Source organism: Gambusia affinis, linkage group LG02 (genome assembly GCF_019740435.1).
Source record: "Gambusia affinis linkage group LG02, SWU_Gaff_1.0, whole genome shotgun sequence".
In the NCBI taxonomy this organism is placed as follows: Eukaryota; Metazoa; Chordata; class Actinopteri; order Cyprinodontiformes; family Poeciliidae; genus Gambusia; species Gambusia affinis.
The window spans coordinates 17,142,318-17,163,645 of NC_057869.1; the positions used below are offsets into that span (position 1 = coordinate 17,142,318).

Below are 21,328 nucleotides of genomic sequence, written 5' to 3' on the forward strand. Positions count from 1 at the left end.
TAAGCGTCTGCACCCAGAGGTTCAGGTTTCGGCTTATGTGCTGCTTTCCTGACGCTTTGGTAATTTGTTTGGTTTCCGCAGGACATAGAGAGGCTGGAGGGAGAGCTGAACCAGGGCCCTGAGAAATGGCAGACGACCCTGGAGAGAGTCCGTCTGAGCATCCTGGAAGATCTCAAGCAGGAAGGAAACGTGCGTCTTTTAGGAAGAGAGAGAGAGTCTTATTGGGCAAGACTGCGAACCAAATAACATTTTCTAAAACCTGTAACGTACGTGTGCGATTCTCTGCAGCTCCGAAAGGAGTCCCTGTCCCTCTCGGGCCTCATTCCCACGTCCAGCCTGCAGGCCTTCCAGCGCCGCTCCATGCTGCACCTGCCAGACAGCGGCCTGGGCGACGACCACAGCACGGCCACAGCCAACGGGATCAACCGCCGCGCTGCAACACTTTACAACCAGTTCACCCCCAAGAACGAGGAGAACAGGTGGGTCGTGAACTTCCTGAGCTCCGAGACTAACGAGAAGGAACACATCTGATTCACTGGCCGAGGGGCCGGTCCAGATTTGGAAGATGATTCAGCCCATCGGTATGCTCCGTGTCATCTTTGTGAGAATTGTCTGTGCTTTCGCTTAAAATCTGGGTGTGTGATTTTACAATTACAGAGAGGTTAAAGTACAGTCTCTTGGCTCAGATGTTGGGATATTTTCTTCTGGGCTGAACAAACAGTCATTAAAATCCACTTTATGTCCGTTTATTTTATTTTTTTTCTATGATGGTTTTTGCATCTGCTCCTCATTTTTCAAATTCCAAATGACGTTCTGACAGATGACTTTACAAAGATGAAGTGATTCAGAAACCTAACATCATCGCTGCTGAAATTCTGTGCCTTATTTCTTTCTATTAATGGCGTTCAAAATTACTCTGATTTTTCCCCACTGTGCAAATGAAACAATGGAAAAGTGAAAAACAGAAAATTGTTTACGCGGGGTTTGTTCCCCCAGGATATAAAGACTGACGGACTAGCTCTCGTCCTTCTCCAGGTCTTACGAGGGGATCCTTTACAAACGTGGTGTTCTGCTGAAAGCCTGGAAACCTCGCTGGTTTGTGTTGGACGTCACCAAACACCAGGTGAGCGGGCAGCTTCTCGTTGCACCGACGCTCCGACCGAACGCGGAGCAGCAGGTTAATTCTGATGCCTTCGCAGCTCAGATACTATGACACCGGCGAGGACACGAACTGCAAGGGCCACATCGATCTGTCCGACGTGGAGTCTGTGACGCCGGCCCTGCCCACCACAGGAGCCCCCAAGCACATCAACGAGAAGGCTTTCTTTGACGTGAGTACATGTTGGCGTTTGGAAGCGACTCGAAACGTTTCGATTTAACGTTTGGACGTTCAGCCTGGTTTTAATCTCGTTGATTTGCGATGAAGAAGAAGAATTTTGATGGCGTTTTCTTCCTTCTTATGCAACGCACAAACACCACTTATAATGAAACAGCCCACAGCATGATGTATCCACCACCATGCCTGATGATAGTGTCCTTAGCTTCTAAAAGGATCAACTGTAACATACTTTTTGTCTTAGTGGCTACTCAGCTCAAAATTTGTCTCATCTGACCTGGATGGAAAATTGTCTCAATTTTTTGGTTGAACTAAGCATCCTTACTCTTACGCTCTTAGTATATGTTCAGAAAATCACAGAGATATCATACGATAAAGCTTAAACCTTTTACATTTTTAAAAGTAGGAAATAAAATCTCAAAACCCATCCTAAAACAAACCGGGAGCCAGAACCGGCTGCCGCATTTTGGATGGTTTGTAGGTGGTGAAGAGACGAATTATCAAACCCTTTTTTTTAAGGTCTTTGGTTGGGAGATACGACTTCACATTGGCAATTTGTCTCAGCCTAAAGTATTTCAGTCTTTGGCTTTTCTGTTCATTAAAAGCAGCAGAAAACAGCGTTGAATCATTCCGCTCAGTAGGACACTAGCTGAGGACACACATGCCAATACTTCACATCTTAGGTTTGACTCATCTAGACTGCAAAGAGGCTTTTGCTCTCCCTGCTCCACTAATGTGATCAGAAACAAACCTGCCTCTTGGGCAGACTCTCTACTTCACCGAACTTCACTTCATAGAAAACCGTTGGGTTGCTTAGTAATCATGTAACTTCATCATCTGCTTGTGTTTATCTTGTTTTAGATATATATATATAATAAAGAAGAATCAGGATGGGGAAGTGTTTTTCCATGGATAAATGCTTCAATTTTATATTTAAACATTTTGAATTGGAAAAGTTTGCACTTACCTTATCTTCAATACAACATATATTATTTATTTGTTTTTAATGTTTTTTTTTAATCTGATGGCCCTTTAGCTGAAAACCAACAAGAGAGTCTACAACTTCTGTGCTTCCGATGCGGCCAGCGTTCAGGTGTGGATGGATAAGATCCAGAGCTGCGTATCCGACGCCTGAACGCCGAGCTTAAATGACATATCGCCCTCGTCAGAGGAGGAGTTGTGTGGCTGAGAGCAGCTCGCTTTGACAGTCAAGTGTCTTTAGTTTAATGGGACCACAGCGAATAAAGTGCCTGACGGCGGAGGATCAACTTCCTGCTTCTCCCCCTGCAGCCGCCATCACCCTGCAGGCGGAGCGCATCGGCCTCAGCCCTCCACTCCCTCTGATCGGGGAGCAAAGCAAACATAAGCTGACGTTTTTAGAGACTGTGCTAACAAGGAAATGTTACATTTTTAAAAATATATCTATAGCTATATCACTGGCCATTAAAACTGTGGGTTCAATTTTAAATTTAGAAGCATATACAAAGTAGCTTGTAAAGGATTTTCTATCAGATATTTTACTACAAGGAAAAAGGTTATCGCTGCTTAAAGTATAAACCGCCAAAAACTCAGATTTTAATGCACAGCTTTTTAAAATAAAAAAAGCAATTTGTTTGCACTTAGCTCTAAAGCAATGCACTCTTTACTAAATATTGACTTTCTGACAGATGCAAACAGCCAGGCTTCAGGCATTATTCACAGTGTACATGTGATCGTGATGGATTAAATGAAAAGAATTTGCACAGAGGTTTCAAAAGGTTTTTGTTTTGTTTTGTTTTTTTATTTAAGTACATGATGTTTTTTCTATTCTGTTGAATGTTTTAACTTCTTACTTAACTTTGACGTCTCATGCAATGTAAATTATTTTTTATTCGATGTCTTACAGTGCAAGTGTCATTTATTTTTCTGTAAATACTTTCGTCGCATTTTATTTTACGTCCTGTCTTCTCCGAGCAGGATTTACTTTTCCAAACTTAATTCTGATGTGTTTGTTCTTTTTGTGTCTTTACTGAGTGAAACTCCCTGAATGTTCCCTATTTGTGGCGAAATGTTGTGAATGAAAAAGACCTTATGTTATTGCTGACATTCTCCAGGCAGGCTCTGTCGCTCTTAAGGGCTTTTAAATCAATCTTTTGTGCTGTTTTCTGATTATCCGCCCTTCGTCTTTACAAGAATAAGCACATGAAACAATTCAAAGATGTCAGAGGTGTTGTTTTTTTTTTGTTACTTCTTCTTTGTACCATGTTCTGTGACGACACTAAGTTTTTGCAAATAAATCGAACATACTTGAGCCTTTTTCAATATTTAGAGTGCTTCTTCCCTTTAACTGCGAATCAGACGCTCCAACAGTCGGTCAAAGCAGGTAATGAATGAATGCTCGCTGTCCACAGTGTATAAGGCTTCCCTTCATTATTGACTGGATAGCCAAACAAGAGATAGAAGTGTTGTTTGGGATGCAAATGAAAGCATTTTGTTGTTTTGGTCGTCCTTGGTGGGCGGGCAGCCATGTTGTCCTTCGTAAAACAAACAAACAAACAAACAAACAAACAAACAAAAATCTTAAGATCGACGGTAGAATATGGGTCTTGTTTGGGCCTCCTGGTCAGCCTGTAGAGCCTGGAAGACTTTTAATGGGTTTTTACATTTGCCTACAGAATTTCAAGCTTTTGGTTTTTGTTTTATTCCGTTTTGTAACATTTCTGGAGCAATTCCTAAATTTCTTCAGTTAAAATTACAGCGTTCACGCTGTAATTTCGGGGGATTTCCGTGTCTCAATGCTCCAATATTGTGAAAGGTGGTCTGTTGGAACCCGGCGCTCTAATCCTAAAAATTTGCAACAATGCTAAGTTTAGCTAAAATAATACTAATAGCATGTGGAGAGTCACAAGCATATTGGCTAAGATGAACTTACTCCATTCAGAATGTTAAAACTAGTGTATAAGCTAAAACTAGTGTGTAAGCTAAAACTAGCCAAAATGCTAATGTTAGCCTAAATGCTGCGAGGGATATGTGGGGTGTAACTAGCATGTTGTCTTACATTGACTTCCTCCATTCATTGTGCTAAACATGGCTAATAAATAAGAAAAATTGCTAAAAGCTTATTTTAGAGAGGAGGCTAATAATTCAGGCTTTTTTTATTATTATTTATTTTCAGTAATCTTCATTTTAAAGGGCCACACTAATCCCATGTGTAACAGTGGATGGGTTAAACCAGTCATATCAGTCACATTCTGCCCAGCCCTCCTCTGTAGTAACTCAGTGTTCCACCATCACTGTAGCTCAATGTAACTCCATATGATCTTTGGTTTCTCAGCTTTATAAAGTAGTCCTTATCTGCTAAATAAGAGCTGTACCTACAGTCCAACATGTAGAAATTGCTTCCTCCCAGAGCGGCTGATGTGACTTCAGCGAGTCATATGATACACGAGGAAAACTTCCACTATTTCTAGTTGCCATGTTTTTCTCTGACCTCTTAGAAACATTTCAAAGTTAATAAAGATGTTCTCTTAATGAAAGGTAACCAAACACCACGTTGTTCTTTCTGTTATGAATACGGGTGTCTCCCCTTGCCAGAGGTGGATGTGGTTAGGGGCCTGAGCTCATGGTGTTTGGCGCCTGGTTGGCGGGTCAGAGCAGCTCTCCTTCAAGGTTTCACTCGGAGGAAGCTGAGGTCAGAGGAAGATCGGGTGTTTTTTGTTGTTTTTTTTTTCTGGAGGGATGTGGTGGGTGTTTTGTCCCACAGTACAATCGAACAGCTGCCCTGTAGCGGCAGCAGGTGCAAAGCTCCATCAGCCTAACATCTGGGCAGACCTTTTGGCAGTTCCCTCCATTTTTTCGATGCTTCCTTTAGTCACGGAGATTAGGCCCACAAACGGAGGGATGCAGCGGATGTTATCCTGCAGGATTGCGTGGAATGGCATGACTGGAATTATTTTCTCTTCGAGTTGGAATTGGTGGTTTCCCAAGAGTCATTTCATCCAATTATTGATTCTCCATAGCTGCATTAGCCTGACTGGATCAAACCACACTGATTTAGATTAGCTGTATGAAAGTAGGACAAGATGAAAGAAATTTCTTGGTTACATAACCCATGACGTGAGTTTAGGTACATTACAGCTCCTGCAACTGATTTCTCCTCTGATGGCAAATTACTGATGAAAGCCTCCATCATCCCAAAGGTCAGCAGTGTTTTAGCATGCATATCTGTAATGGTAATCTTGTGCAACTTGGCCGCATTTTTTATTTTTTTAAATTTTTTTCCTCAGGGTTCAGTGATTTGCCTGAGTTGGCTGGGAGCGTGCCGCCTTCCAAAAAAAAAAAAAGAAGACAAATCAAAAGCAGTCTGTAAATTCAGGCCTGCACGTATCTGCTTGTTTTGGATCCAACACTCTTTCAGCGCAGTCACAGCTGTGCAATTGGATAAAACAACTTGGGGAAAAAAACTGACTGGCCTTTCCGCGGACCCCCAAAAATACCCCACTGACACATAATACTGATTTGTTTCATTGGTCCTCTAAGTCCTATTATCCTCGTGACCCTGTGGCTGCAGTGAATGCAAGATGTGTTCTCATTTCCTTCGGGCCTCAGCAATATAGGCGATAGGATTCAGAGCTGCTGGGGGGTTTTGCCTCTGTGGGCACCTGCTCCAAAATCCAACCCTAAAAGCTAATCACACGTCATTTACTCCCGTTGCAGAAATAAGAATGTCAGCTTGCCAGCACATGGGGGTCTACTCAATGCATGCTTCGGCCGATGAGCCGCTCATCCGTGCATATGAAAAGTTCAATTAACCATTCAATTTGTACTAAAGGGGGTTAAAAAAATTGACGATTTCGAAAGCGGCTTGACATTTATTTTATTTTTTCTCCAAAAGTCCAGCACTGTGAGGAGCCATCTGCAAGACATTTCTTCACACTATCCCATAAAAATTTCCCAGTTTGGACCAGGATGTTTTGGATGGAAACCAGATGAATTGGTCATGGGCATTAGGGCTACTTTTCGTGCACATGGGGTAAGGATGAGACAGTTAGAGATATTCTTAAACCTGGAATGTGGAGGGCTTGTGCAATTTATCTACGGAGATCAGAGGCTCTCGATTCTGAGAATAGTTTTTAAAATAAAACAAACAACAAAAAAAAAGGCTGCCATTTCTCAGATTCTGAGATATAAATACCTCCTCAAGAAGATATGTGAACAGTAAATCTGTTTAGAAAGACACACACACACACACACACACACAGCAGGATAGTTCCTGAAAAACACTGCAATAAAAACAATTTCAACAAAAACAGACGGTTTTGTTTTTTTTGTTTTTTTGTTGCTCTGTAAATCAAGCAAACAAGGAGAACCATAAAATCTTTCCATCATGGTGAATCTCAGCAGCATGAGCTCAGACACTTGGGCAATCCGTCTCTGTATCTGATCTTATCTGCGCGCTGCCGGTGTATAGATGCGTGCATGGTGTCAGGTCAGTGGTGTGAATGCAGGTTCTTATCTCGTCTCCTGCTCTGTCAGCTCTGAACTCAACGTGAACTCTTGTTTCATTTCTCTCTCTTGAAGAAGAAGAACAGCAGGCTGACGTCGGTGTTGCTCATTGTGCAGCCTGGCAGACACGAGTCAAACCCAGTGCCCAACTCTGACAGCTTCACCCAGGGACATTGCTCCTGTAACCGAAGTGCGACGGCGCGGAGGACAAAACCTGAGACGTACGTGAGGCGAACAGAGGCCCTTTGTTGCTCAAAGTGAGTTGTTTTGACACCAGCATCTTACTGCTGCACGTCGCGTGCATTAGGGGTAATTCATCTCGCCGTGCGATTACTGGAACAATAAGTCAGATTATACAGCATCTACCTAACTGCCGTGACGCTTTGTCTCGCTGATATCAGTTTTAACATGGGGTATTATCAGGTTCCCCTCTGAAACTTTTGATCCACCTGAGTGAGTGGAAGTGGTTTTAAGTGAGGTAATGCAGCCTCTCCTTCAGCATGTTGTGTCAGATCCTGTACCGGTTTGTCTCACGAGATTAGGGCATAATCTACATCAGCGCCTTTTAAATTTCTGAACTCAGACGACGACAGAAGGTGCTCAAAGCTTTCAGATGTCGATACATCTTGTTCCAGACTCAAATTCAACATGCATTTCCCCACCTAAGAATCTGAGATACTTCATCCATCTTTAGCAGAAGCTTTTAGTAAGCAACTAAGAAGAAGGGTATCTTCTAGTCCTCTGGGAGGAAAAAACTAAGAGAGGCCAAATTTTCTGGAAGATTGTAGACCTGAAAATTGGTATTAGAATATCTAAAATATTTAAAACACTTGAACATGTCATGTTTAAATCCAAGTTTACCCTTAATTTGCTGAAACTTACATTTAGTTTAATGAGCTCATTTATCACTGTACACTTTGCATACACTCCAAACATATTTTGCAGGGATAAAACTTTTTTTTTTTTTTTTTTTTTTACATTTCATCATGTTAGAAACCTTAAAGTTTAATATTTTTAAATATTAGTCAATACTTTGTAGAACCAGTGCAGTTAAGGCTGCGAGTATTTTGTGGCACGTTTCTACCAGCTTTGTACGACTAGATATTAAGATTTTTTCCAGTCTTCCTGCACAATAGCTGCAGCCTCAGTCAGATTAGAAGGAGATCATCTGTGTGCAACAATAATCAGGGTTTTAGGCTTTGACTGGGCCATTCTAGAACCTGGATATGCTTTGATCTAAGCTATTTCATTGCAGTTCAGGTTGTGTATTGAGAGTTCTGCTGGAAGGTGAACCACTGGCCCAGTTTTAAGTCCTCTGAAGCATCTAGCAGGTTTTCTTTCAAGATTGCTTTGTAATGAGCTCCATCCATCTTCTGTCCATCTTCCCTGTTACCGCTGATGAACAGCATCCCCTCAGCATAATACCGCCACCTTTATCGCCACATGGATAATATGTTCAGTGTAATGTCCCAGAGGTTTCAGTCCCACAGCATTTTCCATGTAGGGCAAATACATTTTGGATGCCCAATTAGAACTTCTTCCTCCATATTCTTTGTGATGTCAATGCAGCTTGTGGCAAACTTTTAACAAAAAAAAAAAATGCTTTTAATGCTTTCTTATTGCCACATTTTCATAAAACCCAATTGTCATAGCACTCTTGGCTGCTTCTTTGATGAACATTTCCTTTGCCCAGACTCTCATTTTAAGTGGATGACAATGTCATTGCTGTTGTGTCATACTTTTTCCATTTTTGGATTACGCAACATGAGATGTGAGATGTTTAGAGTTGGGATGTTGTTTTATAACCAAGACATGCTTTAGGTTTTTTTCCATAACTTTTTCCCTGACCTGTCCGCTGGGTGTCTCTGTCTGCATGATTACGTTTGTTCACTAATGTTGTCTCAAATAAAAACAATTTTATTTCAGGCAAATAAACCGTGACAGTTTCACAGTTCAGTGCACAGAAATGGAGTAATTATCTAACTATTTAGGAGTACCATAGTAAAAGGGGACTGCACGAAAAGACAAACCACATTCATCCATCTTTTGTTGGTCTGTCACATAAAATCTCATTGCATAACCTGACAAAAACCTAACGGGGAGTGAATACTTTTGCAGGACATGTGATGCATTTAAGAACAACGGGGGGGAAGAATACAAAAGCTACTCATTAAGTATACTGAAATACTATTAAAGCAATGATTTTATACTTGTTTGTGTTTCACACATTTCCTTGAGTATTTATAAGAGCAGCAGCAGACTTCTGCTCCTGCACAGGTAACACAAATCAAAATGTCCCGTTCTCGTGCTGCCACCTAGTGGATAAAGCAGAAATTCAAAGGCTTTAATATAAAACTGTAAAAAGGTGGTTACATTTAAGACAGCTTTTGTTATAAAAATGGTTATTTAAAGCAGAAATCAGACAGAAATCTACTTCCACTGGCATACAAAACTGAATGGTGTTTATTACAAAATATATATTTCCATCAGACTAGTTTTAGGAACCAACAGATAATTTGTTGACTTATAGATTCCTTCAAATATCAGTTCATGTTATTTATGTTAAAACCAGTTTAGACTGAATATTCAAATACTTAAACAGATGGAATTAAATACTTTTCAGTTAAATAGAAATTAATGGGAATCTTAATTTATTGCATTAAAAGTAGTGAAGTCGGCCTGTTGTTTTAAACAATTGGATGAATTGAATTGTCTCTAGAATCTTGAGAAACATCTTTTGACCTTCTTCCTCTCTGTTGTCTAAGATTTAAGTTTCTTAAAACAGAATCCAGTTTATTCACGCAGTCCAGACAAAATAAGTCAGACAGGTAATGTGGTGTTTCACTACTAACAAAAAACTGATGAATTCAACTAACTGATAATGTGCTAAGAGGTCACTGATTTATTCGGACCATCCATCACTCAGCCGGTGCTCCCTGGTTCTTCTTCTCCTGCCAGGACTTCTTCCTCAGCTCCAGCTCAATGTCAGTGAAGGAGGCCGGCCCCCAGTTAGTGATTCTCTGGGCTCCTTTGTGACCTAAACCAAAAAGCAAAAACGGATGCAAGCTGTGCTTAAAACCACAAAGAGAAACACTGTTTCCTGACCTCTGACCCACAGAATGCCAGGTCATTCTGTGGACCCTTACAGCTAAAGGATGAATGAATTTATCCTACCTGGCTGGATGAGGCGAACCAGCCCTTCATGTTTGGCCACTTTATCTTTCCAAGTCTTTGTCTTGTTGGCCGCTCGCTCCAGTTTCCGTGATACCTCCTTTATAAGAGGAGAGAAGGCAGAGATAGATCATTTAAGAAATATATTTTCTTCTGTATTGATAAGGATTTAGTATGACATACTGTCAGAAATTATTAATTATATTTAGCTTCTGCTAAATTGTCATTTGTTCCCTTAAAATAAATTTACATTTATTTTTGAAAGCTTTCTACAGTGGCCATGAATGGACAAATTTAATCCCTTTTCTCTCCCCTTATAACAAACATTTTCAGAAAACATACCAGCCGTTTCTGTGTTTATTCTGACTGGAGAAAATCCCAATGTCAGGATGCTTGATTGGAAATATAAAAACTGACTAAAACTCTGAATCCATCAGCTATGGTCTTTATCAACCTAATTTATCCACAGCATTTTATCTTCCAACAATGATTTATGTAAAAAGCAGGACACTTTGACTTTCATATCAATAATTATATCCAATGGATGTCCCAGAAATATATGTGTGTGTGTGTGTGTGTGTGTGTGTGAGTGAGTGAGTGAGTGAGTGAGTGAGTGAGTGAGTGAGTGAGTGAGTGAGTGAGTGAGTGAGTGAGTGAGTGAGAAAGAGAAAGAGAGAGAGAAAGAGTGCAGTTCATTTGGTACAAAATTAATTGTTGTAGTTTAAAACTTCGCCACTAGATGTCAGCATACTCCACACACCAACGTTTTAATTTCAACAAGTTGAACAGATTTTAATATATTGTTTTAAATGTTATTTAGTAGGGAATTTAATTATTTAAATTACCTTCTTCTACTATCAAAGGGAAAACATTTCATTTGCAATGCTAAAAACATAAATATTTGCTTCACCCCGCCTCTGTCTGATCTATGAATGGTTATGAACCTGATACTGCTCCAGCGCCCCCTGCCGTTCCTTCTCCAGTCTGTCCAGCTGCTGAGACGCCGCCTGCAGCTCTCTCTCCTTGGCCAGCTGCTCGGCCATCAGCTCCTCCTTCTCCGCCTCCGTCTGAGTCAGCGTCCTCTGCTGCTTCAGGTAGATCTGCTCCAGCTCCGCCCTCTTTGCCGCCTCTTCCTCCAATAACCTGTTAAAAAGCAGACAGCAAACACTCTTAATACATCTGTAAATAATCCTGTGAGTTTTAGAAGAACAGGGAAGCATCACAACGTTGTTGTATGAACAGGGCAGATTTCTTAGAAAAAGTTACAGATGACCAACAAGGCGGAGATTGAGAGTTTCTTCTTGTTAAAAGTGAGTTTTCCCTTTGCACTGTCACCACATGCTTGATCAGAAGGAGGATGTTGACATTTTGTTGTGTATTGGCACCGTACAATAAATATGAACCAAGCTGAAAATGATTTGATTTACATACCGGTTATTAATGCCAACAGTTAGACTTTTATGAAGCCCCTAAGTCTCTGAAGTTGCTCAACCTGTTATTGAAGTAATTACAGTTGGATACTTGTGCTGCATTTTTTTTTTAAATTGTTTTTCCCTGCATTGTTTATGACTGTATCACGACTACAGTTTGTTTAACTCGACACAAAAGTGCACAAACACTCACTCACTATAACCACAACAAAGAGGTAATCATTAGCTCTCTTGTAGACTTAAATAGCTAACTATTAACGGCTTGAACTCAGCAGCTGCGACCCTCTGACTTGGTCATCCTAGGTTTGTTTCTGAGACCTGGCCTGCAGCTTCCTCATGGCCTCCTCATCCTGCTTGGCCTGCCTCTCGTCCTCTAGGGCTTCCTGCAGCCGGTGGTACATGTCTTCGAGCTCTCGGACCCGCTGGAGGTACTGATCCAGCTCACTGGACTTCTGAGCCACCTGCTCCTCCATCTCCTGCCGCACCTGAAATAGATGACGCGATTTTAGCGAGTCAGCTAAAACTGACACACCAGAATGTTAGGACGAGGGCTGTGCAGCTCCAGTTTATGCGATGTTTCCCAAATATGACTTAACGAACTCGGAGCGAAAAAAAAAAAAAAAGTTGCAACTCCTGAAATGATGCAACATACATAAATTCCAGAAAACAAAAACAAAAGGAAACAATGTGGAAGATGATAAATGCATGTGCAGAAACTTGCTTTTCAGGTTTCCCTATGTAGGAAAAATCAGATTAATGTCAAGACAGAGAAAGAAGCCGAATTTCTCCTCAACCAGGAATCAAAATCCCCTGGATTTTTCCAAACGTTTCCCACATGATTAGCTATGAAGCCATGGTTCCCTCATTAAAGTTTAATCTCATGTGGAGTGTTGTTTTACTCTTTGAGATTAGGAGACAATTCACCGATACAATGCTATAAAAAAATCTTTACTTATTTGATTATTTTACTCGTGACATTTGTTGAGACGTTATCCAAGCCAACCAGGCCATCGGTGAATAATTAATTGCATTCCTTGTTAAAACATAACTGTGATTAACCACTACTTGGCAATCTATGCTCAGTTTCAACAACAGCACACTGACCGGTGAAATAAAAACATTGCTCAACATGGAAGTGAAATATTTTAGCTCCTTTTTTTTTAACCGTATTCAAAGGTTTACACAACTTTGAATAGGGCTCAAAGAGCGGCTAGTTAGTACCAGGTACTCTGCAGGTCTAGTACCAGAGTACTAGGGCGTAGTATCGCAATGCCTGTGTGCATCAAAGTATCAATGCAGGTCAGAACTGGAGCAGGAATAACAACATCTGCCTTAATATTGCAAGAATTTGAGTGTTTCTAATTGCGGGTTTTGTTCCCAGCGGTCAGTCACCACTGTGGTAAATAACAGGCAGGTTAAGCTCACCACAGAGCTCCTATTAAAACACTAGTCAGGGTTTATTTAGGTCATTTAAGCAGCTATTCTCAGTATTGGAGAAGTTCCTCTTATTTATGCAGATTTTTATTTTTTTATTTTTTTACTTATTTGTCAACTTCACGTTTCTGTCGGCATGGAAATAATAACTCAAACACATGTCCTTTGTCGTAATCGTCATAATTACATTTTTTATTAATTTTCTTTAAGCGTTTACACCGCTGATGTGATACCAGACTTATAAAGCAGTGAGGAAAAACCTTTACCGTTTTTTCTCTCTCCAGGTCTAATCTGTACCGATCCTGCAGGTCGGACTGTTTTTTCTTCCTCCGGAGCTCCTCCAGCTCTGCTTTGGCTTTGGCCTCTTCCATTTTCTGTAAAGCACGACAGAGGAAGGAGCCGTCAGTGCTCTGCTTGAGCTGAGGCCACAGCCTGCACAAAAAAACGTTTATATAGTTTCTGAGGTTTGATTGAAGAGGATGTTTTAAAGTGACTCCTTTTTTAAATAGGCACTTTGGGCTCCAATACAACTCGGCACAAAACTCCTTTTAGCTCTTGCAAATGTGAAACATGGTTTGACATTTAAAAAAATAGCCATGCGGTCAAAGAAAAAGAGAAGTGAAATATGAGAAATAATCTGGCTCAGCTTTTAAAAGTATTGAGTGTGCACAGCATGTCTCAAACAGACAGGTGTCTCTAAATGATATATTAGGAAATTTGCATAAAAAGTTTTACTTCCCTTTTTACTGAGTGTTTTGTGAGATAAACCACAATATGTGGGGGGGGGGGAAACAGCAGATGTGATCAACAGCTAAGTTCAACTGAGTTAATGCTCATTTTATTTCCTCATTCCTAGCTTTGTAAGATTTTTATTTCTTCTCCTAAGGCGCAGCCAAGTTCCACAGACAGACTGAAGCACTGCTTGGCTTGCAACTGGGATTTATCTTTGAGAATATCTGGAGGTGTGTTAACCACAGACCAGCCTCATGTCTTCCAGTTGTCTCTGTTTGGCCTCATTAGCCGCCTGGAGGTTCTTCATCCTCTCCGTCAGGTCCTGCTCCTCCAGCTGCTGCTTCTGCCGCAGCTCCCGACGCCTCAGCCGCGCCTCGCGGTGCGGAGACAGCAGGCCGAGCCTCAGCATCTGGATGCACGTTTGTAGAGCACAAAATACGTTTATATAGTTTCTGAGGTTTAAAAAATTGAAGAGGATGATTGGAGAAGTCGTCTACTCAGTACCTTGAATCCATTCTTGCTTCTTCTTCTTGTCGGCACAAAATCTCCTTTTAGCTCTTGCAAATGTGATAACATGGTTTGACATTTAAAAAATAGCCATCTGTCTAGCAGAGAAAGGACAAATAAATAAAATAAAATAATTCAGCTTTTAAAAGTATTGAGTGTGCACAGCATGTCTCAAACAGACAGGTGTCTCTAAATGATATTAAATCTTAAAATAACAACTTCACTTTACCTCCACACAGCAGCTTTGGTACTGAGTGTCTCCTTCTTCTACAATATGAGGAAACAGCAGATGTGATCAACAGCTAAGTTCAACTGAGTTAATGCTCATCCATTCTTCCTCATTCCTAGCTTTTTTCATCATGTAGCCCTTTTAAAACACAACACCGAGTTGAACAGGTGTACTGAAGCATCTTCTTGCAACTGGCGTCCTGTACCTGCTTTGAGGATGTCAGGATGAGTTAACCACAGACCAGCCTCATGTTGATGTCTCTGTTTGACAGGATCTGCCGGTCCACGTCGTTGCTGAAGTAGATGACTCCCACCAGCTCGATCAGCTCCCATACAGTCAGGCAGCTCTTCGTGTTATGCCGCATCCTGTAGTCTGTGAACTTCTCCTCACACCAGATTCCAGGCCGAGCCTCAGCATCTGGATGCAGAAAATACTGCCTGAAAACAGGTGGAGAGGGAGCTCAGTTGAAGCTTTAAAAAATGACAGGATGATTGGAACAGCGTCTGACTCAGTACAACATTCTTGCTTTCTTCTTTTTGTCCAACGCTGATCTCTTCAAAGCTTTTGTCTCCTGACTTGATTATATAAAAGTAGTCTGAAGCAATGCCTCCACAGAACATCTCTCAAAGCCTGACAACTGCTTGCACCTGACCGTGTCAGCAGTTTTTGTGCAGCTTTTCGCGAAAGTTAAGAGTAAAAACATATCTAAAGCAAAAGAAAAGGTGACTTTTTCTGAAAGTCACACCTTCAAGAAATAGAAAATAATCCTGCAAGGATAATCCTGCTCATCCTTCATCAGATCATCTACTGTATGCACCAAGTTTTCAGCTCAGATCCTATTTATTTGAGCTAAAATACTGTTTACCAGGTTATCTTTGGTATTTTTCCTATATCTGACAAAAAGAAGTGGAGACAAATTGCCCAGTTTCTGCTTGTGATCAAATTCAAAAGAAAATATTTTCTAAATTGTCTGAGACATAAAATCGTCCCGTCTGTTGTGATTAATCCACTTTGTAAATCTGAATGATCCAAAAGTCAGAAATGAGAAGTTAAAATATTTGAAAAAATGCTTCTGAAAATGATCAGGGAAAGAAAAATGGGAACAGAATGGCATGGCCTAATCCAGGCAAGGCAAGGCAAGGCAACTTTATTTATATAGCACCTTTCAGCCAAGGACAATTCAAAGTGCTTGTACAAAACAAGTTAAAAACAACAAGAAGATAATAAAAAGAAAGTAAATTAAAGCCCAAGCAGATTAAAAATGTACAAAATAAAATATTACAGTTTGAATATAGTTAAAAACAAACATCTAAGAATAGGCAATGTCAAATAAGAAGGTTTTTAACCTTGTTTTAAATAAACTCAAGGTAGGGGCAGTCTTACAGTGAGCAGGAAGTTTATTCCAGAGTGTTGGAGCATAAAAACTAAAAGCTGCTTCACCATGTTTGGTTCTGACTCTCGGAATAGTTAGAAAGTTTGATTGTGATGATCTTAAAGGTCTGAGTGGTATATATGATTGAAGAAGATCAGAAATGTAGTCTGGGTTTCTATTATGAAGTGCTTTATAAACCATTAAGGAGATTTTAAAGTCTATTCTTTGAGTAATGGGTAGCCAGTGCAGGGATCTTAGAACTGGACTGATATGCTGATCTCTTTTTGTTTTAGTCAGGACTCTTGTGCATTCTGGAGAAGCTGGAGCTGTCTTATTGCTTTTTTGATAATTTGCAGTAATTCAGTCTACTAAAACAAAGGCGTGAACTAATTTTTCAGAGTCTTGTGGGGACATGAGTCGTCTAACTTTAGCAATGTTTTTTAGATGGTAGTATGATGTTTTTATAATAGATTTGATGTGATTATTAAAGTTATTATTAATCCAGATATTTGGATCCGTGTTTACAGAATTTCAACTGGAATTACAAAACTCCTCTCTAAGCCTCTTCCTCACCTCCTCAAAGACGATCACCAGCGGGTATTTGTCTTCCGAAAGGAAGTTAAAAATGCACCAGACTTTGAACGCATCAGCATCTGAGATGATTAGACGATGGGGGTGAATATTCTTTTTGTAACACAAAGTCCAGCACATCCGGTAGAACTCCAGCACATCGAAATCCTCCTGCACCTGTGGACCAAAACACAGAGTCAGAGAGGAGTCAAAGGGAAACGCCAGCGACCTGCTTGTTTACAAGTGCAGAGCGAAAGGATTGCTGTTGGTCTCCTCTGAAAACCTTAAAAGTCTGCCGGATGTGAGGCGATGTTGTTACAGGGCTCATTTTTATTCAAGTCAGAGTTAGGCAGAGAAAAGGGAAGAAAAGACTAGCAGCCTCGCAGCACGACAAAGGAAGCCTGTGCTGCTTACTAGCTGCACTGAGTCAACCAAAACCCATCAGAGCCACAGCTAATTTTAATATCTGTGGGACCACTCTTGCGTAAAAATTAGAGAAAACATCTTACTCAGAATTTGCAACCATTTCCACATTTAGATGAGTAATTTTAAAGGATGTGTGTGATCATGAGGTTCATTTGTTTTTGTCGACGTTTCAGCGGAGAAGTATTGTAAATCTTTCAATAATGTAAAACTATATTCCACTGAATCAATGATTGGGAAAGCAACGATATAAAAAGGTTATAGAAAAATTATTCTTTAACATACCACAAATAAAAAACACAGTGTCAACAAGTCTTGAGCACTTTATTACTTTCTATTAAATTTATTTTGGTCTAATTGAAAAAAAATTAACTCACCAGTTTGTCAATCGGTAGTTTTATCATTTTAGCTTTTGGCAAATAATCAACCAGATAATTAATTTATAGTAGCTTACTTAATTATTTTACAGAACTTCTCTGAAATTTAAAGTTTTAAAAAAAATCCCATATTTGCTTTTAGGTCTATGTTATTCAATTTCCAAAAACCTAAACTGTACATTTTTTTTTTACATGTTTAAATGGCAAGTTTTATTTTTTTCCTCAGAAGGAATTTTTTTTTTTTTTGACACGTGATAAACTAAAGAAACTATTCTTGTAAATGAATGAAGTTTTTAAGCACTCTAACAGTTATTTAGACACATCATTTGATTAAGTCTGATGATTCACCACATTATAACCTAATATTGTGCAAAGTTATGGAAATGACATCTGGTAAACAACCTGAACATCATTTTTAACAAAACATTTAATTTCTAACAAATGAAAGAAAATTGATCGGAGCAAGTAAATTATCATATTTAAAGTACACTTTGTGAACCATGTAATTTAATCAAGGTCAAAGTAGCCAATGCGCAAATATCGTTACACCAGAAAAAAATTAATGATTGCCTGTACACATTACTTTATAATGTTAATTTTAATTTTAAATTTGGATCTTTGTCTCGGAGAAGTTCACATTTAAACTTTGTTTACTTTAGATTCTGGGTAAAATTATTTTAAAAATAATAATTAAAAAAATAAAACAACAGAAAACAAAAGAAAGACAGTCTTTCACAGTTCATAAAGCATTATGACAATATTAAAATAAATGTTCATTTTCTTCACCTCACATGAACCACATTGCTACAACTCCCAGATTATGAAACATGCATTCTTTTGTAATTTGGAGCTATGATTAAGTTCAATGCATTCCTATCTCTAGAAGATGTGGGTTTAGACTAATATTCAGATTTTATCTCCATTTTTCCTTCTGACCAGAAGTAATACTGATGTCCTGGAACGGTCCAGTCTCACTGTGTCCAGCATGCAGTGACCGCCTGATGCCAGGAAGACACAAGAAGATGCAATTTTATATTTTGTAGATTTGTTTTAAATCATTCAAGACCGACTTGAATTATTGTGAATCTGGGAGACAAAGATTAGGGCGATGGCACGGAGGCCTTCCAACCTCAAATACTTAGGGCTCATCATCAAAGACTATTCCTCAAAATTTCAGTAAAATGTGAAAATGCAGCTCAGGAATATTAATAAATGTTGTATTAATGTAATGCCAAAAAAAAAAAACCAAAAAAACATTTCTAATGTTTATTTAAAATTGCATAGTTAATTTTTGGCACGCCATTTCGTAGTGAAATGGAAACAGACACATTTTGCATCATCTTATAATATTTTGAGAGACGCCCATTTCAAGAGACATAATTCTTGGTTGAATGAAGAATATCTTTTGACATTTTTAAAACAAGTTAGAGTCAATGGTTACATATAAATGCTCACGCAAGTAAAAAAATTTTATGTTTATGTTTCTATATAAATGTCTCTTGCAAACTGGGCAAATATTTTAAATACATGGTTTCAGAAAGTGACAGTGATATTAAAGAGTTTTTTTTTTGGTCCTCACCTTATCAAGAATGTACCTGTTGAGGTACGGCATATAGCCCTCATTAGACAGAGGTCCCTTATCATCATCTTTAAAATGCTCTTCAAAGGTCAAAGGGTTATGGGGGATCCTCATTACTGTGCACAGGTTGTAGGAGAGCACCTACACAGCAACACATAAACCAGCACACAACTGTGAATGTGAAAGCATTTATTCATTCAAAACTCAGAGTCCAGTAAAATAACGATACGATCTACAGCAGGGGTCTCAAACTCCAGTCCTGAGGGGCCGCTGGCCTGCAACTTTTAGATGTGCCTCCGCTGCACCACACCTGAATAGAATAATTAGGTCATTAAGGCTCTGGAGAGCTGATCTACACAAGGAGGAGGTAATTAAGCCATTTCATTCCAGTGTTTTGTACCTGTGGCACATCTAAAAACTGCGGGACAGCGGCCCTCGAGGACTGGAGTTTGACACCCCTGATCTACAGGGAACAGAAATTATACCATAGTCTGTCACATCTACACGCATCACTAGCCGAGGGATCCTTCAGCTCCTGTCAGTGACATCTCTAAGCTTTTAGATTATGGTTCAGTGCTCTCAGCTGCACTATTGCAAAAGGTCACCAGCTTCATTTCATTACTGCTGCTTTGCAGCGCTGATAATATTCTATCTGACAAAGTGTCACACGAATAAAACGCTTATCTAGAAACACTCAAGTTTTTCATGAGAGAAGTCAGTGAAGCTTGCTTTACACCTTAAAACGCTAAAAAGGCAACAGCTGCTTCCAGTAGAGTAACGCCCCATCAGGGTTTCCCCCATGCATCATAAACTTGGAGGGCAACCAAGCTTTACTTGTGCACCCAAAATATTTGCATTTCTTTTTCAGGCTTTGTAGTTGGTGGCCAGGTATTAATCTTCCAATCTTTCAATAACACATAATTATCAAGTGATATTTTCAAATTTCCTATCAACTTTAAATATTTTTTTAACTCAAAAACACGACGGGTTGGGTGAATGACTGTCCTAGCACCCAACCACTGGGCTTGGTTGAGTGTTTCAGACACCTTAATAAATTTGTACCACAAAGGATTTAAGGCAGTTCTGGCGGTAGAAGGAGTTTTTGTTTTTAAAGCTCTCAGTAGACAGATTTTGTTATTTATATCCAGTTTTGTTTTAACCATGACATGCAAAACAAATTTAGATGTATTTAGTTGCAAAACCATTTACAGAAGAGAAGATTACAGACAGAAACTCCTAAAATCTTCCAAAATAGTAACACGAATGAGGCAAAAAAATAAATAAATAGATAAATAAAAATTACTGTTCAAGATCTGGTAACAACGGATTAACACACAAAACATTCCTCTAAATCTAAAACAGAAAGCAACCAAAGAGATTTTGTTCACTATTACAATAAAGAGATGTTAAATTATAAAAAATAAAATATAAAACAAAATCAGAACTAAATTAATGGTGATATATCTGCACACACGGACGCCATTACTCTTTGGAAATCCGGTATAAACAGTAAATAGTCTATCAACGTCAATATTATAAAACTGATTTCCCAATAAATTGCAGAAATAGCTGAAATGTTGCTCATTATTTTTCACAGAAGTACTTAGAAGCAGAATCACACAGGATGCAAAAGTGCTAACCCGAGTGTTCGTGGTCAAACTGAACAGAAGTTAAAACTCACTTTTAATTGAGATTTGGAGACTTTCCCACGCTGGTCCACGTCCAGGGCCGTGAATGCATGCCAGATGGCTTTCAGAAGCTCCTCTCGAAGCCACATTTTGTCTTCTAGCTGCACCAGAACCAGCGGTGGTTCTGTGTTTGGGTCTGAGTCTGTTTCTGGTTGAAACTGCGCCCTTCAGGCAAAGCCGAGAGGAGCGGGGCGCAGAAGGAGAAGTGTGATGCGCACTCCACGTGATGTTTAGTTGGTCAGGTTTGTTTTTCTCCCCCTCATTATCCAAATATTGGCCAATATTCAGGGGTTTTAATCTGACACGGTGGGAAGAAAACAGCCAGTCTACTTAAAATGTGCTCTAAATTTAGGTAGAGTTTGAAAAAACTGATTTTTTTGTTGTTTTTATTTTAAGAAATTCTGCCCTTCCTGTTCAGTAAGATTCTCCCGCTGATTAATATGCCGCTTTTGATCAGCGCCACCTGCTGCTGCTATTTCTTAAGGAGTTTTTCCTGCACATTTTGAGTTAAATTAGCAAAAATAAATATTGATTTAGAGGCAGCCTGTTTTCACATAGGCTGCATTAAGAGCAACCCGATTTAGAGCCTGTTTGTGTAATTCAAATAAGTTATGAGACTTTTATAAATCTTCAAGTCGTTCCGGACTGCTAACGTGATTCTTCTCCTCCTTAAACACGAATGCAAATGAATCCTCCGTTAACACCGAGAACCGCATCAGCTCCAAACCACTATTCGACCTCTCCCATGTTAAAGTAGCAAATATGTTTTTGATTTCTTTTCAGAATTTTAAAAACACTATTTGACACATTTAGCAACAAGAAAATAGTCACAATCGTGTAGCCCTGTTGATGCCATTCCTCAAACAGTTTTTCTCCCACGAAAAAATAGAGTTTAGCGTTTCACCCAACTGAAAATCAAACCATAATAAGTTTTAGCTTCTCCAGCTGCAGATGTTTAAATAAATCCTCGTTTAGGATGGGATCAGCTTCCCATTG

General features: G+C 39.5%; 2 protein-coding genes across 6 annotated transcripts in view; one reads left to right on the top strand and one right to left on the bottom strand.

The window, feature by feature from the left end:
- Nucleotides 1–3,626, top strand: part of sbf2 (SET binding factor 2) — a 112,607-nt gene extending 108,981 nt beyond the window's left edge. For all 5 annotated transcript variants that reach the window (XM_044135488.1, XM_044135479.1, XM_044135449.1 and 2 more), the window contains 5 exons: nucleotides 82–189; nucleotides 289–479; nucleotides 1,036–1,123; nucleotides 1,200–1,331; nucleotides 2,373–3,626. In XM_044135488.1, the coding sequence (XP_043991423.1) occupies nucleotides 82–189; nucleotides 289–479; nucleotides 1,036–1,123; nucleotides 1,200–1,331; nucleotides 2,373–2,471 (618 nt within the window). In that variant the 3' untranslated portion in view covers nucleotides 2,472–3,626. The remainder of the gene's footprint in view (nucleotides 1–81; nucleotides 190–288; nucleotides 480–1,035; nucleotides 1,124–1,199; nucleotides 1,332–2,372) is intronic.
- A 6,112-nt stretch (nucleotides 3,627–9,738) lies between these two features.
- swap70a (switching B cell complex subunit SWAP70a) lies at nucleotides 9,739–20,421 on the bottom strand. The gene is made up of 10 exons (XM_044098054.1): nucleotides 20,326–20,421; nucleotides 18,645–18,785; nucleotides 16,327–16,442; nucleotides 14,565–14,760; nucleotides 13,835–13,996; nucleotides 13,122–13,229; nucleotides 11,740–11,906; nucleotides 10,936–11,134; nucleotides 9,995–10,091; nucleotides 9,739–9,857 (listed from the first exon to the last, which is right to left on the bottom strand). The coding sequence occupies exons 1-10, from the start codon at nucleotides 20,419–20,421 to the stop codon at nucleotides 9,739–9,741; spliced, it is 1,401 nt and encodes a 466-aa protein (XP_043953989.1).
- Between the last annotated feature and the right edge of the window lie 907 nt (nucleotides 20,422–21,328).